The sequence below is a fragment of the Nicotiana attenuata genome, chromosome 2 (assembly GCF_001879085.1).
Source record: "Nicotiana attenuata strain UT chromosome 2, NIATTr2, whole genome shotgun sequence".
NCBI lineage: Eukaryota > Viridiplantae > Streptophyta > Magnoliopsida > Solanales > Solanaceae > Nicotiana > Nicotiana attenuata.
Genome location: NC_031990.1, coordinates 71,082,214 through 71,100,618, shown reverse-complemented (window position 1 = coordinate 71,100,618; position 18,405 = coordinate 71,082,214). Strand labels below are relative to the sequence as shown.

General features: G+C 38.3%; 1 protein-coding gene across 3 annotated transcripts; it reads left to right on the top strand.

Annotated features, from left to right (window-relative positions):
• LOC109212247 (lipase-like PAD4) lies at positions 982–17,434 on the top strand. 3 transcript variants are annotated; one of them, XM_019375878.1, is made up of 4 exons: positions 982–1,181; positions 1,270–1,588; positions 15,395–16,063; positions 16,293–17,434. In XM_019375878.1, the coding sequence occupies exons 1-4, from the start codon at positions 1,162–1,164 to the stop codon at positions 17,112–17,114; spliced, it is 1,830 nt and encodes a 609-aa protein (XP_019231423.1). In that variant the 5' UTR covers positions 982–1,161; the 3' UTR covers positions 17,115–17,434. The 3 variants fall into 3 exon arrangements, with proteins under 3 accessions (XP_019231423.1, XP_019231431.1, XP_019231438.1); XM_019375893.1 differs by lacking the exons at positions 982–1,181; positions 1,270–1,588 and adding an exon at positions 3,173–3,333; XM_019375886.1 differs by lacking the exons at positions 982–1,181; positions 15,395–16,063; positions 16,293–17,434 and adding an exon at positions 5,778–9,055 and having other exon boundaries at positions 1,506–1,588.

Genomic DNA, 18,405 nt, shown 5'->3' with positions numbered 1-18,405 from the left:
AGAATAGCAAATGAGTCAATTGAATTAGGAGGTAAGTTATGGTACTATATCATTGCTCCCTTCGACAGGGTTTCTCCGAATTTCTTCAGCAAGACAGACTCAATCTCATCATCCTCCAAGTCGTTTCCTTTGATGGCGCATGTGTATGAAGTGACATGCTTGTTTGGGTCAGTTGTCTCGGTGTACATAGGAATCTCGGGCATGCGGAATTTTTTAGGGATCAGTTTCGGGGCCGCACTCGGAGGAAAAGGTTTTTGCACGAACTTCTTAGAATCCAAGCCTTTCAGTACCGGCAGTGCTCCCGAGATTTGGTCGACCCTGGAATTGTAAGTTTCAACCTTCTTGTCATTTGCCTTGATTTTCTTTTCCCTTGATTCTATCGGTTTTGTCAGCTCCTCGAGCATTCTTATGATCTCGGGGTTAGTCCCCGACTCATCTCCATTCGATCTCTCCGCGGCCGGTTCTTCTCTGCGAGTGATTTCCCGGGACGGATCGGGTTCAATTTTGCTCAGTGTGCGGCTTTGGTTTTATAACTGAGCTATCATCGCCCATTGAGCCTGTAACATTTCGAAGATCATCCGTAGATTGATCCCGTCTCCCCCATTATTTTGAGTATTATGCGCTGGTTATTGGGCTCCACCACCGATGCTATTTTCGGGATCGGTAGGCAGGTTTGTCGATAGCCACATGCGAGTTAGCGTCTAACGGGTTCGAGACCGAAATTTCGATGGGATCAGCGAGTGGTACCTTGTTACCGGGCGCTATGTTGTTATTTTCGTCGTGGTGACCGGACTCAAACCCGGGGTCGGTTTTCAAACCATCGCGTTTCAATTCCGATCTGTTGTGTAATAGACGAGCTCGATTTCGACCGTATACAAGAGAAATATGAAATAGATCAAAGTTGCTACGTACCTTACACTTGAGGATGTCAAGTTCAAAAAATTACTCTATTTGTCACTCATTTTCCTCATGATGGGACGGACTGATTGCGCGACAGCACGCGCACAATACACACGCAGAGTAACATTCACGCACAAATGTCAAAATCTCAAAGACTAATACATACTCCATAAATATCCTTTAATTCTTCGAATCTTTACAGTTAGCAACTTTGCCTCAAACTCTTAATTTCTGACATAAACTTTGATAATTTCGTAAGCAATGGAATCGGAAGCTTCATCGTAAGTAAACACCAATCTTTAATTTTCCACTAACCCATAACTATAGTAAGTAATTGGACTTATAGAAAACTTATTATGATGGCTGCAGGTTCGAGTCGAGCGAGACGTTGGCAGCTTTTGTGGCGTCGACGCCGTTGCTGGAGGAGTCGTGGAAGGCTTGCGGCGTCGCTGATGCCTCAGTGGATAGCCACTTCGCCGTGATTAAAGTTGGTGGGACAGCATACGTCGCGTTCTCCGGCATCAAATTGGCCGCCGGAGTCGACCAACGTTGCCGGAATTTGTTGCCGCTTCCCGATGAACTATTTTCTGGCTTGTGCATGGATGGGACGGATAATCCGCCCATGGTCCATGCCGGATTATTGCATCTTTTCCAATCAGTTTACACAAATAATTTCTTCCGTAATCAGGTCAGTTTATTTATGTAAGTATTTATTTACTAATTAAATTGTAACTAATGTAGTTCCTTATTAATGGTTTCAATAATGCCATAATGGTTATGATTCATGAACAATTGCTCGGATGGCCAAATACTTAGCTAATCCTATCAATACCTACGAATATAACTTGACTCGATTTGAGGGGTGTTCATTTTTTTGTATGCATATTGAGAATATACCAATTCAATTTTAATGGATTAAAAATAATATTATGACATGGATTGAATTTTTCCATTTTTATCTATTAAATAATATTTAATTTTTTTTAAAGTGTGATAAGGAAATATATACTCCCTACATTCACTTTCTGTGATAATTTAAAATTCCATAGATAGTGGGTGTGTTTGTACGAAGAAAATATTTTTCGGAAAATATTTTCCAATTTTTTCATGTTTGGTTAGCTTAAATATTTAGGAAAATATTTTTCTCATGAACTCACTTTCCTTCAATTGGGGGAAAGAAAATGTTTGCCCTATCAAGAGAAGGGAAAATATTTTCCAAAACTCTATTTTAACCTTTCCCATCCTATTTCTCATCCCCACCAACCCACCCCCACCTCACTCTCGCCCCAAACCCCACTCCCCGCCCCCAACCCCACCCTCAATAGAAATATTATTAACGGTACTTTCTTTTTATGTTATAGATGTAGTACTTTTTTTCATTTCAACAAATGAGTATTTTTCTTTTCGTGATACAAAAAAGTATTTTTTTCATTTTAACAAAAAAAAAATACTTTCTTTTCATGATTAAAAAAATATGTTCTTTCATTTCAACAAAAATTAGTAAAAAGTATTTTCTTTCATTCCAGCAAAAAAGGTTTTTTTCATAATGTAGAAAAAGTATTTTCTTTCATTTCAACAAAAAAAAAAATTTCTTTTCATGATGCAGAAAAAATATTTTCTTTCATTTCAACAAAATAAGTACTTTATTTTCATGTTGTAGAAAGAGTACTTTCTTTTTTAACCAAAAAAAGAGTATTTTCTTTTTAGTTATAAAGCATAAATTTCAACATTACTTTTCCGTAAAAAAGTAATGCAGCACATTAGTTCCTTTGGATGTCTATGAATTTTTAGAAGAATAATTAAATTCTTAAAGAAAAATAGAGTTATGAAAACGTTGGTGGAGGGGGAAAGGAGAGCATAGGAAATATGGGGACTTGGGAGAAGGGGGTGAGTGGGGAGAGTAGTATAAAAAAAATATTTTCCTAAAAAATATTTTCTACTCTCTAACCAAATACTAAAAACTATTTTCTGGAAAAAGTTTTTCCCTCACCAACCAAACAAGGGAAAATAAGTCATAGAACCATTTTCCATGAAAACAATTTCTAGGAAAACATTTTCCATAGAAAACATTTTCCTTTATACCAAACACACCCAATGCTTACAAAAAGTTACGAAATAATCTTAGTAACTGTTTTGTTACTTTATTTTTTAGTGAAAAGAAAACCAAAAAAATATTAACATATGACTGCCATTTTCCTTTGACAAAATAAAGTAACTCAAAATTTCGACATATATATATTTCTTATATTGTATCTACAAAATTAAGCGAAAAAATTTAATGTGAAACAGAAGGAACAATTGTCAAGCGGACATACTGCTACTTAAAGGTAGAAATTCAATTTGGTTGAAGAGAGCAAGATTGATTTTTTAGCTCCGTATCAGTCGTAACAAGAAAAGCTCTTACCAGAATGAGTAAGTTCTAGAATTAAAAAGGTATAAAAGTCTCTCTGTGCATCAGAATTGACTATTGACTCTTGACTTTTGACTAGGAGGTAGAACCCTACGAGAAAATTTAAATCGTTTTAAAACAAAGTTTGAGTTTTCCTGACAGAAAAAAAAATTAGTCTCTTCTAGATTTTGTAAAACTTTCACACACTCTATACTGTTCCTTTCATCATTTGATTCAATGAACCACAACATTAAGTCAACATCACTAATTTGTTTATTTATTTATTTTCTTTCAGAATTTTGTGAAATTGACAAAGCAAAGACCGAGCTTTTCATATTCAACAACCATTACATGTCGTCCAAAGTAGATTACATGTTGCATTATTTGATTAAATGAACCATTCAACCCACATCCAACCCTACAACCCTTTGTTAGTCTTTCTGCATAAAGTTGGGCAAGAATATCCCTAGGTAAAACAAGAAAAAACACACAAAATATTCGCTGGAGTTTGAATTGCCACAATTCACATTGTTCAAACTCCAAGACAGTGTGATGAAGTTTCACTTGTCTAAGTTCGAACTTAGAAGAAAACTATAATGGGGGTAATTTAATTAATAGGTGGTATTAGGACTCTAAGAGTTTATCTCATATTTGTAGTTATCCCATATATGTGATGGACTCTTAATACTTATCTTTGTAGGTGATATACTTATCCCAATGTATGTATCCATATCATATAAATACAAGTAACAGAGGCTCTCTAATTACTGAGCCATTCAATGAAATCTATCATGGTATCAGAGTAGCCAGCAAAATCCTCTCTCATTCCTTCTTCTAAGCAGTCACGTTTTCTTCTAAATCTTCCCCTCAACTCCAATACTTTCCCACACCATTTTTCTTTACTATGGCATCATCTTCACCCTCTACTTCTATTCCTATATCCAATCCTGACAACACTATTCCATCCTCAAGCCTTACTTTTGCTTTCTCACCTCCCCCTTTAACGTTTCCTCCTCTTATGTCATCCCTTTCTTCCATGGCCTCATCAGTACCAAGCTATTTATCTGCTCCTAGCTTGCTGCCATGTCCTACTACTGCTATTATGTCACCTATATTTCCATGTGCTGGTTCGTTGGACTTAACTACTGCCTCAAATTTTCACTCTGTTACTGCACCAGCAGCGCCTAATGTCACCAACCTGGTAACAATTAAGTTACAATCTGTTGAAGATTATCTCACATGGCGTACTCAGTTCACTTCCCTTCTCATATCTCATGATTTGCTTGGTTTTGTCGACGGTTCTATCCCTACTCCACCCCCGCTTCTTTGCGACGCTACTGGTTCGCAACAACCGAATCCAAGCTATCGCTCGTGGGTTCGAATCGATCAAAGCGTCCGTTCTTGGATCTTTGCGACCTTGTCGCGTGAAGTCCTTGTCGACGTCCATCTTTTACCATCTTCCCTTGATATTTGGCTTTCCTTACACCGTAGATATATGGATGCTAGCCAAGCTAAAGCAATTGAACTTAAGAGACAACTCACTACTTTGAAGAAGACGGCATCTATGTCAATTGATCAATATTTGAGAGAGGCAAAACAATTGGCTGATTCACTTCCTTCTTGGATTAGGAAAAGAATACGATACGCTGGTTGGTATCCTCACTCACTTCCCTGGACATGTATCACTTGAAGATTTGCGTTCTAAGCTCCTTTTGCATGAACAACGGTTGCAACGGTTTCAAGAATCTAATTCTATCATCTCTCATCATGCATTTGCTACCCAGAATGTTCAATCAAATTCTTCTAATATGTACAGCAATGCAGTGCCTTTTTCAAGTAATCGTGGACGGGGAAGATCCTCATCTTTCGAGGTCGAGGTCGTGGTGGAAGGGGCTGTGGTTTCTCTGGTCGAGGTCCCTTACAACAGTCTACTCCTAATAATCTTGCTCGCAATGGTTCTACTGGTCAGCCTCCGTCAGGTATTGGTGGTGCTTCTCTCCCTCCTTATAATTTACAATCTGGCAGTACATTCTCACCATCCAGTGGGATCTTAGGTCCCTCACCCTCACCCATTGCTTGTCAAATTTGTGGGCATCCTGGTCACACTGCCTTACAATGTCAAAATCGCTTCAATCATGCTTTCGTTGCTAATGATCTTCCTAAGTCTTTTGCTACTATGTCTGTTGGTGAAACAAATGCCGCTACTTGGTATTTTGACACTGCCGCGTCCGCTCACATGACTCCATCTAAAGGTAATTTTATACAAAAGAACCCTTACACTGGCTCTGATCATGTTTTGGTAGGAAATGGTACATTGCTTAACATTGAAAATATTGGCTATGCTCAGTTGCCTTCTACATCTCGTCCTCTACACTTACAGTCTATATTTCATGTTCCTCAACTTCGCCATAATTTGATTTCTGTTAAAAAGTTATGTAGGGATAATAATTGTAAAGTTGACTTTGATGATTCTTCTGTTTGTGTGAAGGACAAGGTAACGGGGCAACCTCTCCTTCAAGCTTCCAGTAAAGGTGATGTTTATCCATTGTCGTCCTCGTCTGTGACTTCTCCTCCTCAAGCATTTGTTGCTCTACGTCAATCCGGAGACATCTGGCATCGTCGTTTAGGTCATAATGGTAGTCGTGTTTTGTCAAGTCTTAGGAACCATAATCTTATTACGCTACTAAATTCCTTTAGTAATAATTGTGTTTCGTGCAAGTTAGGAAAGTCTCAACGTTTGTCCTTTAATTTAGTTGCTCACCGTAGTTCTTTTCCTTTAGATATTTATTCATTCTGATGTTTGGCAATCGCCTGTTTTATCAAACTTGGGTTTTCGATATTATGTTATATTTGTTGACGATTTTTCTCGATTTACATGGCTTTATCCTATGATGAGAAAATCAGAAGTTTTTCAGCACTTTTGTGCATTTCAAAAACTCGCGGAGAACACTTTTAACACTAAAATTAAAACTTTTCAAAGTGATGGCGGTGGTGAATTTGATAATAAGGCTATGCTTCAACACTTTTCTAACTCGGGTATTTCTTTTCGTAAATCATGCCCAGATACTCCTCAACAAAATGGGGTGGCTGAACGAAAACATCGCCACATAATTGAAATGGTGCGTACCATCCTTACAGATGCTCATATGCCATCTCAATTTTGAGTTGATGCTGCTTTTTACGCTGTTTATACTATTAATAGATTGCCTACTCCCATTTTAAAAGGACTTTCTCCATTTGAAAATATTTTTCATACACCCCCTGACTACAGTTTTCTTCGAATTTTTGGTTGTGAATGTTTTCCAAATATATCTTCTCAAGTTTCTCATAAGCTTCAACCACGTTCTGTCCAATGTATTTTCCTAGGTTATGCTTCTAATTATAAAGGATATCGTTGCCTAGATCCTACATCTGGTCGTGTTTATGTCAGTCGCCATGTTGTCTTTCATGAATTAGTTTTTCCATATCCTAAACTATCTCGCCCTTCTACTGTCCCTTCATCCAATGGCTCTTCTGAGATTCTTGTAGTTACTGCTCCTTTATCCCCTTTGCAGCCCGATACCCAATCTAAGTCAAGTATGTCTCCTTCTACGTCGTCTTCTCCACCTCCCTCTAGTGTTTCTTCCCCGTGCCCTACATCCAGCTCTATGGATCACGTGTCCATCACCGCTTCTCCTACCGAGTGTTGCTCTAATGTTCTCTCTTCTTCTGCACCTACCTCACTGCCAACTAGCACTGCTTCTCCTACTAATTCTATGCCTCCTGCTCACTCATTGCACACTCGCTCCAAGTCTGGTATTTCGAAACCAAAACAAATATTTTCTTTGAACACTATTATTCAAGAAATTGAACCCTCTTGTTTTTCTCAGGCAGTAAAAAGTCCGAAGTGGCAGCAGGCCATGGCAGATAAGTTTAATGCACTTTTAGCAAATAATACTTGGGTACTTGTTCCTTTTCAACCTCACATGAACTTAGTTGGTTGTAAATGGGTTTATCGTATTAAATATAATTCGGCTGGGTCAGTTGAGCGATACAAGGCCCGACTTGTAGCACAAGGATTTCATCAGCAACCTGGCATTGATTATCATGAAACATTTAGTCCTGTTGTTCGTGCTACTACTATTCGTATTTTCCTCTCTCTTGCCGTTTCTTTTTCTTGGCCTATTCGTCAACTTGATGTTAAAAATGCTTTTCTGCATGGTGTTCTTAATGAGGAAGTCTTTATAAAACAACCTCCAGGTTTTACTCATCCTGATTATCCTCGTCATGTTTGTAAGCTAACTAAAGCGCTCTATGGTTTGAAGCAGGCACCATGTGCTTGGTTTCATCGCTTTAGTTCATTTCTCATGGATCATGATTTTATTTGCAGCAAATCAGATACGTCCATGTTCATTCACCGTCCATCGTCTGGTATTCTTATTTTATTACTTTATGTTGATGACATTATTCTTACTGGTAGTGATTCTTCTCTTCTTGATCACTTCATTAGTCGTCTCTCTAGACAATTTGCCATGAAAGACTTAGGTGATCTTCATTACTTTCTTGGTGTTCAGGCAGTTCGTTCTTCTAATGGTCTTCATCTGTCACAACAAAAGTATATTTCTGATTTGCTTCTTAAATTTCACATGCATACATGCAAACCGGTTCGCACCCCTATTGCTTCTCGCACTTCTCTTTCTATTATGGATGGTGAGTTACTTTCGGATCCTAGTGAATATAGGAGTATGGTTGGCGCTCTTCAATACTTAACTATGACTCACCCAGATATTGCCTATGCTGTTAACATTGTTTCACAATTTATGCATGCTCCACGTACTACTCATCTGCATTGTGTGAAGCGCATTTTCAGGTATTTACAGGGTACCATCACATATGGATTGTTCTTCCATGCCTCCTCATCCACCTCTTTTATATTAGCCTATTCGGATGCTGATTGGGCTGGTTGTCTTGATAGTCGACGCTCTACCACAGGGTTTGCGCTATTTTTAGGCTCTAATCTTATCTCATGGCGTGCAAAGAAGCAACCAACAGTCTCTAAATCTTCTACAGAGGCTGAGTACAGAGCTATCGCCTATACTGTGGCTGAGACATCTTGGATTCGTAATATTCTTCATGACATCGGGCTCTATCTTCGTAACCCAGTTCATGTTCTTTGTGATAATGTGATCTCTACATATATGTCTCGTAACCCTGTGTTTCATGACCGCTCCAAACACATTGATGTTGATTTTCATTAGGTTCGTGAAAAAGTTGCTCAAGGGGATCTTGTTGTTCGATATGTGCCAACTCGGTTACAATTTGCAGATATTTTCACAAAGGGTTTACCATCATCTCAGTTCAGCTTCTTACGTGACAATCTGTCCGTCATGTCTGCCAGTCCAGATTGAGGGGGCGTATTAGGACTCTAAGAGTTTATCTCATATTTGTAGTTATCCCATATATGTGATGGACTCTTAATACTTATCTTTGTTGGTGATATACTTATCCCAATGTATGTATCCATATCATATAAAAACAAGTAACAGAGGCTCTCTAATTACTGAGCCATTCAATAAAATCTATCAGGTGGTACATGAGAAAATAATGGGATGATTTCCTAGGTGGTACACTGGTACTAATATAAAAGTGAAATTCTTGGAGTTTGAACTTATAAAAGTGAAAATCCAAGACCAATAACTTACACTACTCATGCTCCACAATGTGTTCGAACTCCAGCACATTGTGCTAGAGCGGAGCATATAGGAGTTTCTAATACCTTGTGTTAGAGTTTCATCTATAACTGAAAAATTGTATTTTTCAAATTAATTTCAAATGGTGGCTGAACAATAAAAACAGAGTAAACCCGCTAAACTCCCTACTTCCACATGCCCATAAAAGTTTTCTTCTATAAAAATGTTCAAACACATTTGACTCACTAATAATTAACATTTCGTAATTGAACAACACATGTACGAAATTTAATAAAAATGTTCAACAATAGAATACCTTGCAATTAATGTAATAATGATATTTCACTACTTAAACTATGGGTCCATCCTAAGGAAGATGTCTTTCTTCCTTTGATAAAGACTTCTAAGTCTTTTTCTAAATTAGCAGCCACCGTTCTTTTTGTCAACATTTTAGGCGTGAGAGGAAAATGTCAAATATAGTAGGCGTGAGAGAGTGAGGCTCCGCCTATAAAAGGAGAGCTTTGGCTCTCATCTCTACACACCAACAAAGAGAGAAAGAAAGAGTGAGGCATTACAGACAGGGTATAAGAAAATAGTCTGTGAGAAAAATAGAGAGTGTGCGATATTGTAGTGATGTGAGAATATTAAAAGAGGGTTATTTCTTTTGAGTGTTGTAGTGGTCTTTGGAGTATTCTACTCGGACATACAAAGTTTAGAATTCCTTGCTAAAGTGATATCAGTTGCTCCTCTCGGGCCCGTGGTTTTTCCCTTATTCAAAAGTGTTTTCCACATAAAAATCTTGGTGTCGTTATCACTCTTTTATACTTGTTAATTACCGTATCCCGGTGCTACGTTATAATTCCGCTTTTGTTACCGTGAATATTATTTCTGTGGAGGGTTTATTCCCAATAATTGGTATCAGAGCACAGGTTCCGCTCACTCACAGAAGTACTATTCACTGTCGGTAGTACTATACTCGGTGAACAAAAAATATCCGGAGTAAAGTACGAGGTAGCAAAATTAAACGGAGATAACGGTTTCTCAACATGGCAAAGAAGGATGAGGGATCTGCTCATCCAACAAGGATTACACAAGGTACTAGATGTTGATGCCAAAATGCCTGATACCGTGAAAGTTGAGGATTTGGCTGACTTGGATGAAAGGGCTGCTAGTGCAATCAGGTTACACTTATCAGGTGATGTGGTAAATAACATCATTGATGAAGACACCGCACGTGGCATTTGGACAAGGTTGGAAAGCCTATACATGTCCAAAATGCTGACAAATAAATCGTACCTGAAGAAGCAGTTATACGCCCTACACATGGGTGAAGGCACGAATTTTTTGTCACATTTAAATGTGTTTAACAGACTAATCACGCAGCTTGCCAACCTCGGAGTGAAAATCGAGGAAGAAGACAAAGCCATCTTGTTATTGAACTCGTTGCCATCTTCGTACGATAATTTGGCAACAACCATCCTGCTCTTCTACTCAATGAAAAGATGACAAAGAAGCCTGAAAATCAAGGACAGACTCTCATCACAGAAGGTAGAGGCAGGAGTTACCAAAGGAGTTCGAGCAACTATGGTAGATCCTGGGCTCGTGGGGTGTCTAAGAACCGATCCAAATCAAGAGTCAGAAATTGCTACAATTATGATCAACCAGGTCACATCAAAAGAAATTGCCCAAATCCAAGGAAGGGCAAAGGTGAAACCAGTGGCCAGAAGAATGACGACAACAGAACCGTCATGGTGCAAAACAATGATGATGTTGTCCTCTCTATAAATGAGGAAGAGGAATGCATGCACTTGCCAGGTCCAGAGTTGGAATGGGTGGTTGATACAGCAACATCTTACCATGCCACATCGGCAAAAAAATTTTTTGCAGATATATAGCAAGTGATTTTGGAACTGTGAGAACGGGTAACATGAGTTACTCAAATATTGCGGGGATCGGTAACATTTGTATCAAGACAAATGTCGGATGCACATTGGTTCTAAAGGACGTGCGGCATGTACCTGATTTGCGGATGAACTTGATCTCAGAAATTGCTTTAGACCGAGATGGATACGAGAACTATTTTGCAAATCAAAAGTGGAGACTCACAAGGGATCATTGATGATTGCAAAGGGAGTTGCTCGTGGCACGTTGTATAGGACAAATGCAGAAATATGTTGAGGTGAATTGAACGCGGCACAAGATGAGATTTCTGCAGATTTGTGGCACAAAAGAATGGGTCATATGAGCGAGAAGGGATTGCAGATTCTTGCCAAGAAATCACTCATTTATTATGCCAAAGGTACAACAGTAAAACCTTGTGACTATTGTTTCTTGGTAAGCAGCATAGAGTCTCATTTCAGACATCGTCTGAAAGAAAATTGAATATACTTGATTTAGTATATTCTGAGGTTTGTGGTCCAATGGAAATTGAATCGATGGGCGGTAACAAATATGTTGTTACTTTTATTGATGATGCTTCACGAAAATTATGGGTTTATATTGAAAACCAAAGATCGGGTGTTTCAAGTTTTCGAGAAGTTTCATGCTCTGGTAGAAAGGGAGACGGGCCGAAAGCTAAAGCGTCTCCGAACCGACAATGGATGTGAGTAAACTTCAAGGGAATTTGAGAGTACTGTTCAAGTCATGGCTTCAGACATGAAACGACAGTTCCTGGAACCCCACAGCACAATGGCGTAGCCGAGAGGATGAACCGCACCATTGTTGAGAAGGCGAGAAGCATGCTCAGAATGGCTAAATTACCTAAGTCATTCTGGGGTGAAGCAGTTCAGATAGGATGTTACCTAATCAATAGGAGTCCATCAGTTCCATTGGAGTTTGACATCCCAGAGAGAGTTTGGACCAACAAGGAGGTGTCCTACTCGCATCTGAAGGTGTTCGGCTGTAGAGCTTTTGCACATGTACCAAAGGTGAAAAGAACAAAGCTGGATGATAAATCCGTTCCCTCCATATTCATCGGATATGGAGATGAAGAGTTCGGGTATAGATTGTGGGATCCTGTAAAGAGGAAGATCATCAGAAGCAGAGATGTAGTCTTCCGAGAAAATAAAGTTGGAACTGTAGATGACCACTCAGAGAAGACAAAGAATGGTATAATACCTATCCTTGTTACCATTCCTTCTTCTTCTAACTATCCCACAAGTGCATAAAGTACGACCGACGAGGTTGCCGAGCAGGGGAGGCAACCTGGTGAGGTTATTGAGCAGGAGGCGTAACTTGATGATGGGGTCGAGCAAGTGGAGCACCCCACTCAGGAAGAAGAACAACCTCAACTTCTGAGGAGATCAGAAAGGCCAAGGGTAGAGTCATGCAGGTACCCTTCCAGAGAATATGTCCTCATCAGTGATGAAGGGGAGCCAGAAAGTCTTTAGGAAGTGTTGCCCCATACAGAAAAGAACCAGTGAATGAAAGCCATGTAAGAAGAGATGGAATCTCTACAGAAAAATGGCACGTACAAGCTGGCTGAACTTCCAAAGGGTAAAAGACCACTCAAATGTAAGTGGGTCTTTAAACTCAAGAAAGATGGAAATGGCAAGATGGTCAGATACAAAGCCCGATTGGTGGTTAAAGGCTTCGAAAGAAGAAAGGTATTGATTTTGATGAAATTTTCTCACATGTTGTCAAAATGACTTCTATTCGAACAATTTTGAGCTTAGCAGCTAGCCTAGATCTTGAAGTGGAACAGTTGGATGTGAAAACTGCATTTCTTCGTGGAGATTTGGAAGAGGAGATTTATATGGAGCAGCCAGAAGGATTTGAAGTAGCTGGAAAGAAACACATGGTGTGCAAATTGAATAAGAGTCTTTATGGATTGAAGCAGACACCAAGGCAGTGGTACATGAAGTTTGACTCATTCATGAAAAGTCAAACATACATAAAGACCTATTCTGATCCATGTGTATACTTCAAAAGATTTTCTGAGAATAACTTTATTATATTGTTGTTATATGTGGATGACATGTTAATTGTAGGAAAAAATAAGGGGTTGATCGCAAAGTTGAAGGGAGATCTGTCCAAGTCATTTGATATGAAGGACTTGGGCCCAGCACAACAAATTCTGGGTATGAAAATAGTTCGAGAGCGAACAAGCAGAAAGTTGTGGCTGTCTTAGGAGAAGTACATTGAACGTGTAGTGGAACGCTTCAACATGAAGAATGCTAAGCCAGTCAGCACACCTCTTGCTAGTCATCTAATGTTGAGCAAGAAGATGTGTCCTACAACAGTGGAGGAGAAAGGGAACATGGCTAGAGTTCCTTATTCTTCAGTAGTCAGAAGCTTGATGTATGCAATGGTATGCACCAGACCTGATATTGCTCATACAGTTAGTGTTGTTAGTAGATTCCTTGAAAATCGTGGAAAGGAACATTGGGAAGCAGTCAAGTGGATACTCAGGTACCTAAGAGGTACTGTAGGAGATTGCTTGCGTTTTGGAGGATCTGATCCAATCTTGAAAGGATACATGGATGTTGATATGGCAGGTGATCTTGATAATCGTAAATCTACTACAGGATACCTGTTCACATTTTCAGGGGGAGCTATATCATGGCAGTCGAAGTTGTAGAAGTGTGTTGTATTCTCTACAACTGAAGCAGAATATATTGCCGCTACTAAAGCTAGCAAGGAGATGGTTTGGCTGAAACGGTTCCTTCAAGAGCTTGGACTATAACAAAACGAGTATGTCGTCTATTGTGACAGTCAAAGTGCAATAGACCTAAGCGAAAATACCATGTATCACGCAAGGACGAAGCATATTGACGTGTGATATCACTAGATTCAAGAAAGAATAGAGGATGAATCTATACAGGTCAAGAAGATCCATACAAGTGAGAATCCTTCGGATATGCTGACAAAGGTGGTACCAAGAGACAAGTTCGAGCTATGCAAAGAACTTGTCGGCATGCACTCAAACTAGAAACTCCGATGTTACCTCCTTCAGGTGAATGGGACTGGAGGGGGAGATTTGATGGGTCCATCCCATAATTTAAGGAAGATATCTTTCTTCCTTTGATAAAGACTTCTAAGTCTTTTTCTAAATTGGCAGCCACTATTTCTTTTTGAATTGTCAACATTGTAGGCGTGAGAGGAAAATGTCAAATATAGTAGGCGTGAGAGAGTGAGGCTCCGCCTATAAAAGGAGAGCTTCGGCTCTCATCTCTACACACCAACAAAGAGAGAAAGAAAGAGTGAGGCATCACAGACAGGGTATAAGAAAATAGTCTATAAGGAAAATAGAGAGTGAGCGATATTGTAGTGAGGTGAGAATATCAAAAGAGGGTTATTTCTTTTGAGTGTTGTAGTGGTCTTTGGAGTATTTTAATCGGACCTACAAAGTGTAAAATTCCTTGCTATACTGATATCAGTTGCTCATCTCGGGCCCGTGGTTTTTTCCTTATTCAAAAGGATTTTCCACGTAAAAATCTCGGTGTCGTTATCACTCTTTTATTCTTGTTAATTTCTGTATTTAGGTGCTACATTAGTATTCCGCTTTTATTACCGTGAATATGATTTCTGTGGGGGGTTTATTCTTAACATAAACACTCAATAATTCTCTTTCATGAAACTATTTGAGTGTTTTCATTACTATTAGTTATTAGAGAAAAGTTTTAGACGTAAACCATGTATTATCTATATGATATAGTCAAATATATTAAGTCATTTAGGAATGTGTTGATCATATTATAATGTTATAACTTACTATCATCTTTCAAAATCTTTTGATTTCTCTTTACGTATAACTGTTTATTTGCAAATGCGAAAATAAGGCGCACTAGTAAAAAAAGAAAAAAGTTACTCTGGAGAAGACATCATAGGTTGAGTTAGTCTGATTCATCACTCCAAATACATAAATTTTCGTCAGGAGTAAAATGTGGGTAAAAGCACGTGTGCACTTGATATTTGCACCAAACTACTAGATGCATGACATTGTTGGACATAAATTTCTATCATTTAACTATGGGTAATTATCATGTGTTCCACCTCTTTTAATATCACTTAATCATGGTAAGTTGATAAATGTTTGATGCAAACACCACTGTGTAAATGTTTACCTTGAGAGATATTATTTTTAGGTACTAAAACTCAAGCTCTTTCGTAAAGTATCTCTTAAAACTTAATGATCAACTGGAAATATATTAAAACAGAGAAGGATAATCACTTGAAAAAAGCTGATATGACGAAACTAATGAATTTCTCGAAATGTTTAAGAAAAAATCCTTAAATATGTCTTGCATATTCATGTTGTCAATAACTAACGATAGGTTATTTGTGCATTTTGCCAAGTGATCTGAAAATAATACAAGATCAAATAATTTCTAAGATTGTCTGCACGAATTCTCTTCATTAATTTACGTACAAAAGCTTTTTCTCTGTTTTTATTTTCTTGAATTTCTGTCACCATTTCTATTCTTGAAATGTGCAGATGGTAGAAATAATGAACACTACCAAGTCAATAGTCATAACAGGACACTCAGTTGGAGGAGCAATTGCTTCCCTCTTAGCTCTTTGGCTTCTCTCCCACCCGCAAACTGTTTGTTCATTAATTTGCATTACTTTTGGCTCTCCAATGCTTGGCAATGAGTCCTTTTCCCAAACCATTCTTCAAGAAAGATGGGCTGGACATTTTTGCCATGTGGTTTCACAGCATGATATAGTGCCAAGACTGCTCTTTGCCCCTTCTCCTACCCCACTTATTCCACTCGCTTCGTCTTCATGTTCTTTCCAGTTTATTTTTCACTTATCTGAGGAAAACAAGACTCAGCTATTCCGCGTTGTGTTGGCTTCTCTTGAAGTTATATCAAAAGGTGAATGTAAGAGTTCATTTTGGCCCTTTGGGAGCTACTTGTTCTGCACCAACATGGGTGCAGTTTGTGTCGATAATGGGTTGCTTATCGTTAAGTTGCTTTACTTGACGTTACTGAATGGTTCACCAAGTTCTAGCCTCGAGGATCATCTTGGTTATACGCATTTTATTCAGAAAGTTCATTGGCAATTTATAGAGAGTAGAAGCTTCATGGGAGGCAATCTACCTGAGGCAAGCAATGAAGCAGGGATAACATTGGCGCTGGAGTCACTAGGAATAGCTTCTCATGTAATGTCAAACATTTATATTAACTACTTTCATATGCTAGTAATGTTGCAGAGCGATTTTCATCATACGAGATCAGCATATGCTGTATTGGTACTATATCACATATATTGATACTCGTACCTTACTCTAAAGGGATGAAAATTGCTCTCGTATTGTTGATTCTAGTTTTGACACGGTTCATCTCTATGTTGGTTCTCATTCTCTGATTTTGCTTCTACTTGACAAACAGGAATTGAATTCAGAAGATGCTAAGAAGGCCCTGAAAGAGGCAAAAAAGTCAGGTCGAACTCGCAACCTTAATAGTGCCATCCTTGCAATTGATTTATCCAAGATTAATCCATTAAGAGCACAAATAGAGTGGTATAAAGCATCCTGTGATAAATCTAGTGATCAAATGGGATATTATGATTCGTACAAGCAACGAGGCAAACGAGGTGCCTCGAAAAGAGACTTTAAGGTCAATATGAACAGGATCAGACTTGCTAAGTTTTGGGATTCTGTGATTGACAAGTGGGAAAAGAATCAACTGCCTTATGATTTTCACAAGCGTGCGAAGTGGGTAAATGCTTCTCAATTCTACAAACTCCTGGTAGAGCCACTCGATATTGCAGAGTACTACAGGAGTGGGATGCATCATGTGAAAGGCCACTATATGAAGCACGGTAGGGAGAGAAGGTACAAGATTTTCGATACGTGGTGGAATGACGGAGAGGTTGAGAATGGCACAGATCATACTACTGCTGCAAGGAGCAGGTTCGCGAGTTCGACACAAGATTCATGCTTTTGGGCTAAGGTTGAGGAGGCAAGAGACAGGCTGATTAAAGTCAGAGCTGAGGCTGATGCCAGAAAGTTTGTCAAGATATTGGAAGATATCACTAAGTTTGATCAATATGCGAGGAGATTGATTGAAAATAAGGAGGTTTCAATAGATGTTTTGGCCAAAAACTCAAGCTACACATTGTTTATTGAGGAATGGAAGGAATTCCAATCTCAGTTACAGCTGTTCCAACCTCTCTTTCCTGGAATTCATGAGGGTGAAATGGTTCCATAGATAAATATTGCTTGAAGTTTGTGGGTCCAGTTAGGGCATCAGTAGTAGTAGTAGAGAAGCTCAACTAAAATATCTGTTCTAAGTCTTACCTCAATCTTAATGTAAACACATCAGCATTAGCAAAAGTGGGCCTGAATTATATAAAGAGGATACATCTTTGCAAGGAAAACAGATATGAATTATAACCAGATGATCTAGTCTAAGGAACTATGAATAATCACTGGATGAAAAAGTATATTATATCATAGTATAATATTGTATAACGGATATATAAATACTATTTAAAAAAATAATGGGTTATGTGGTTGTAAACTTATAAACATGGTCATGTATGTGCAATATAGTGTGTTGGGCTTTACTTTTGTGCAAATCTCTCTAATTTCTTGTACACTGCGTCAGAAAATTTTAATAGCCCAACTTTTAAGAAGAATTAACCCAGATAGTAGCCTATCTAATCAGTTAAACTAAAAATAACCTGTGAATATATATATATATATATATATATATATATATATATATATATATATATATATATATATATATATATAAAATTTATGTATTGTATGTGTATAGTTGTTTATAACCAATGTATAATCTATGTATATGACTAGAATAAGTAAACAATAAATAGGCCGCCTAATTGTGTAAAGATTCCTTTTACTTATCTATCCGAAATATCCAATGGGCTTTATCGCAAATGATAGCCCACCGGATTAGATACCCATTAACCGTGTCCCCCTGAATAGTAAAAATAGCACGGGTTAGCCAGTTTTTGGATTGGTCATTCAAAAATAGCCAGTGTTTGTAAAGTCACCGAAGTATAGCCATTATTTTGCTGCAACACGGAAAATTCCAGCATAATATACTGGAGATCGGTGCACCTGTGAATGAACTCCAACATGCGAAAAGCTGCGGTATAATATACTGGAGATTGGAGCACCGGTGCTCCAATCTCCAGTATATTTTGCTGGACGGGTATATTATACTGGAACTCCAGTATATTATACTTGAGTTCCAATATAAATATATTGGAACTCCAGCATAATATATTGGAGTATTTTTCCGGATTTTGAACAGTGTTTTCGTTCAGATTTATCTTTACATGAAAAGTGGCTAAATTTCGATTACTTTTGAATTGTGGCTATTTTTGAATGACCACTTATAAATCTGGCTATTTTTGAATTTCTCCCCGCTGAATATTCTTTAAATAGTCAACAAGTTTAATACCTTGTTCTTCTTGCTCTTATGTTCTCTTTCATATTTTATTTATTTATGAGGCTTAAATTCAAGA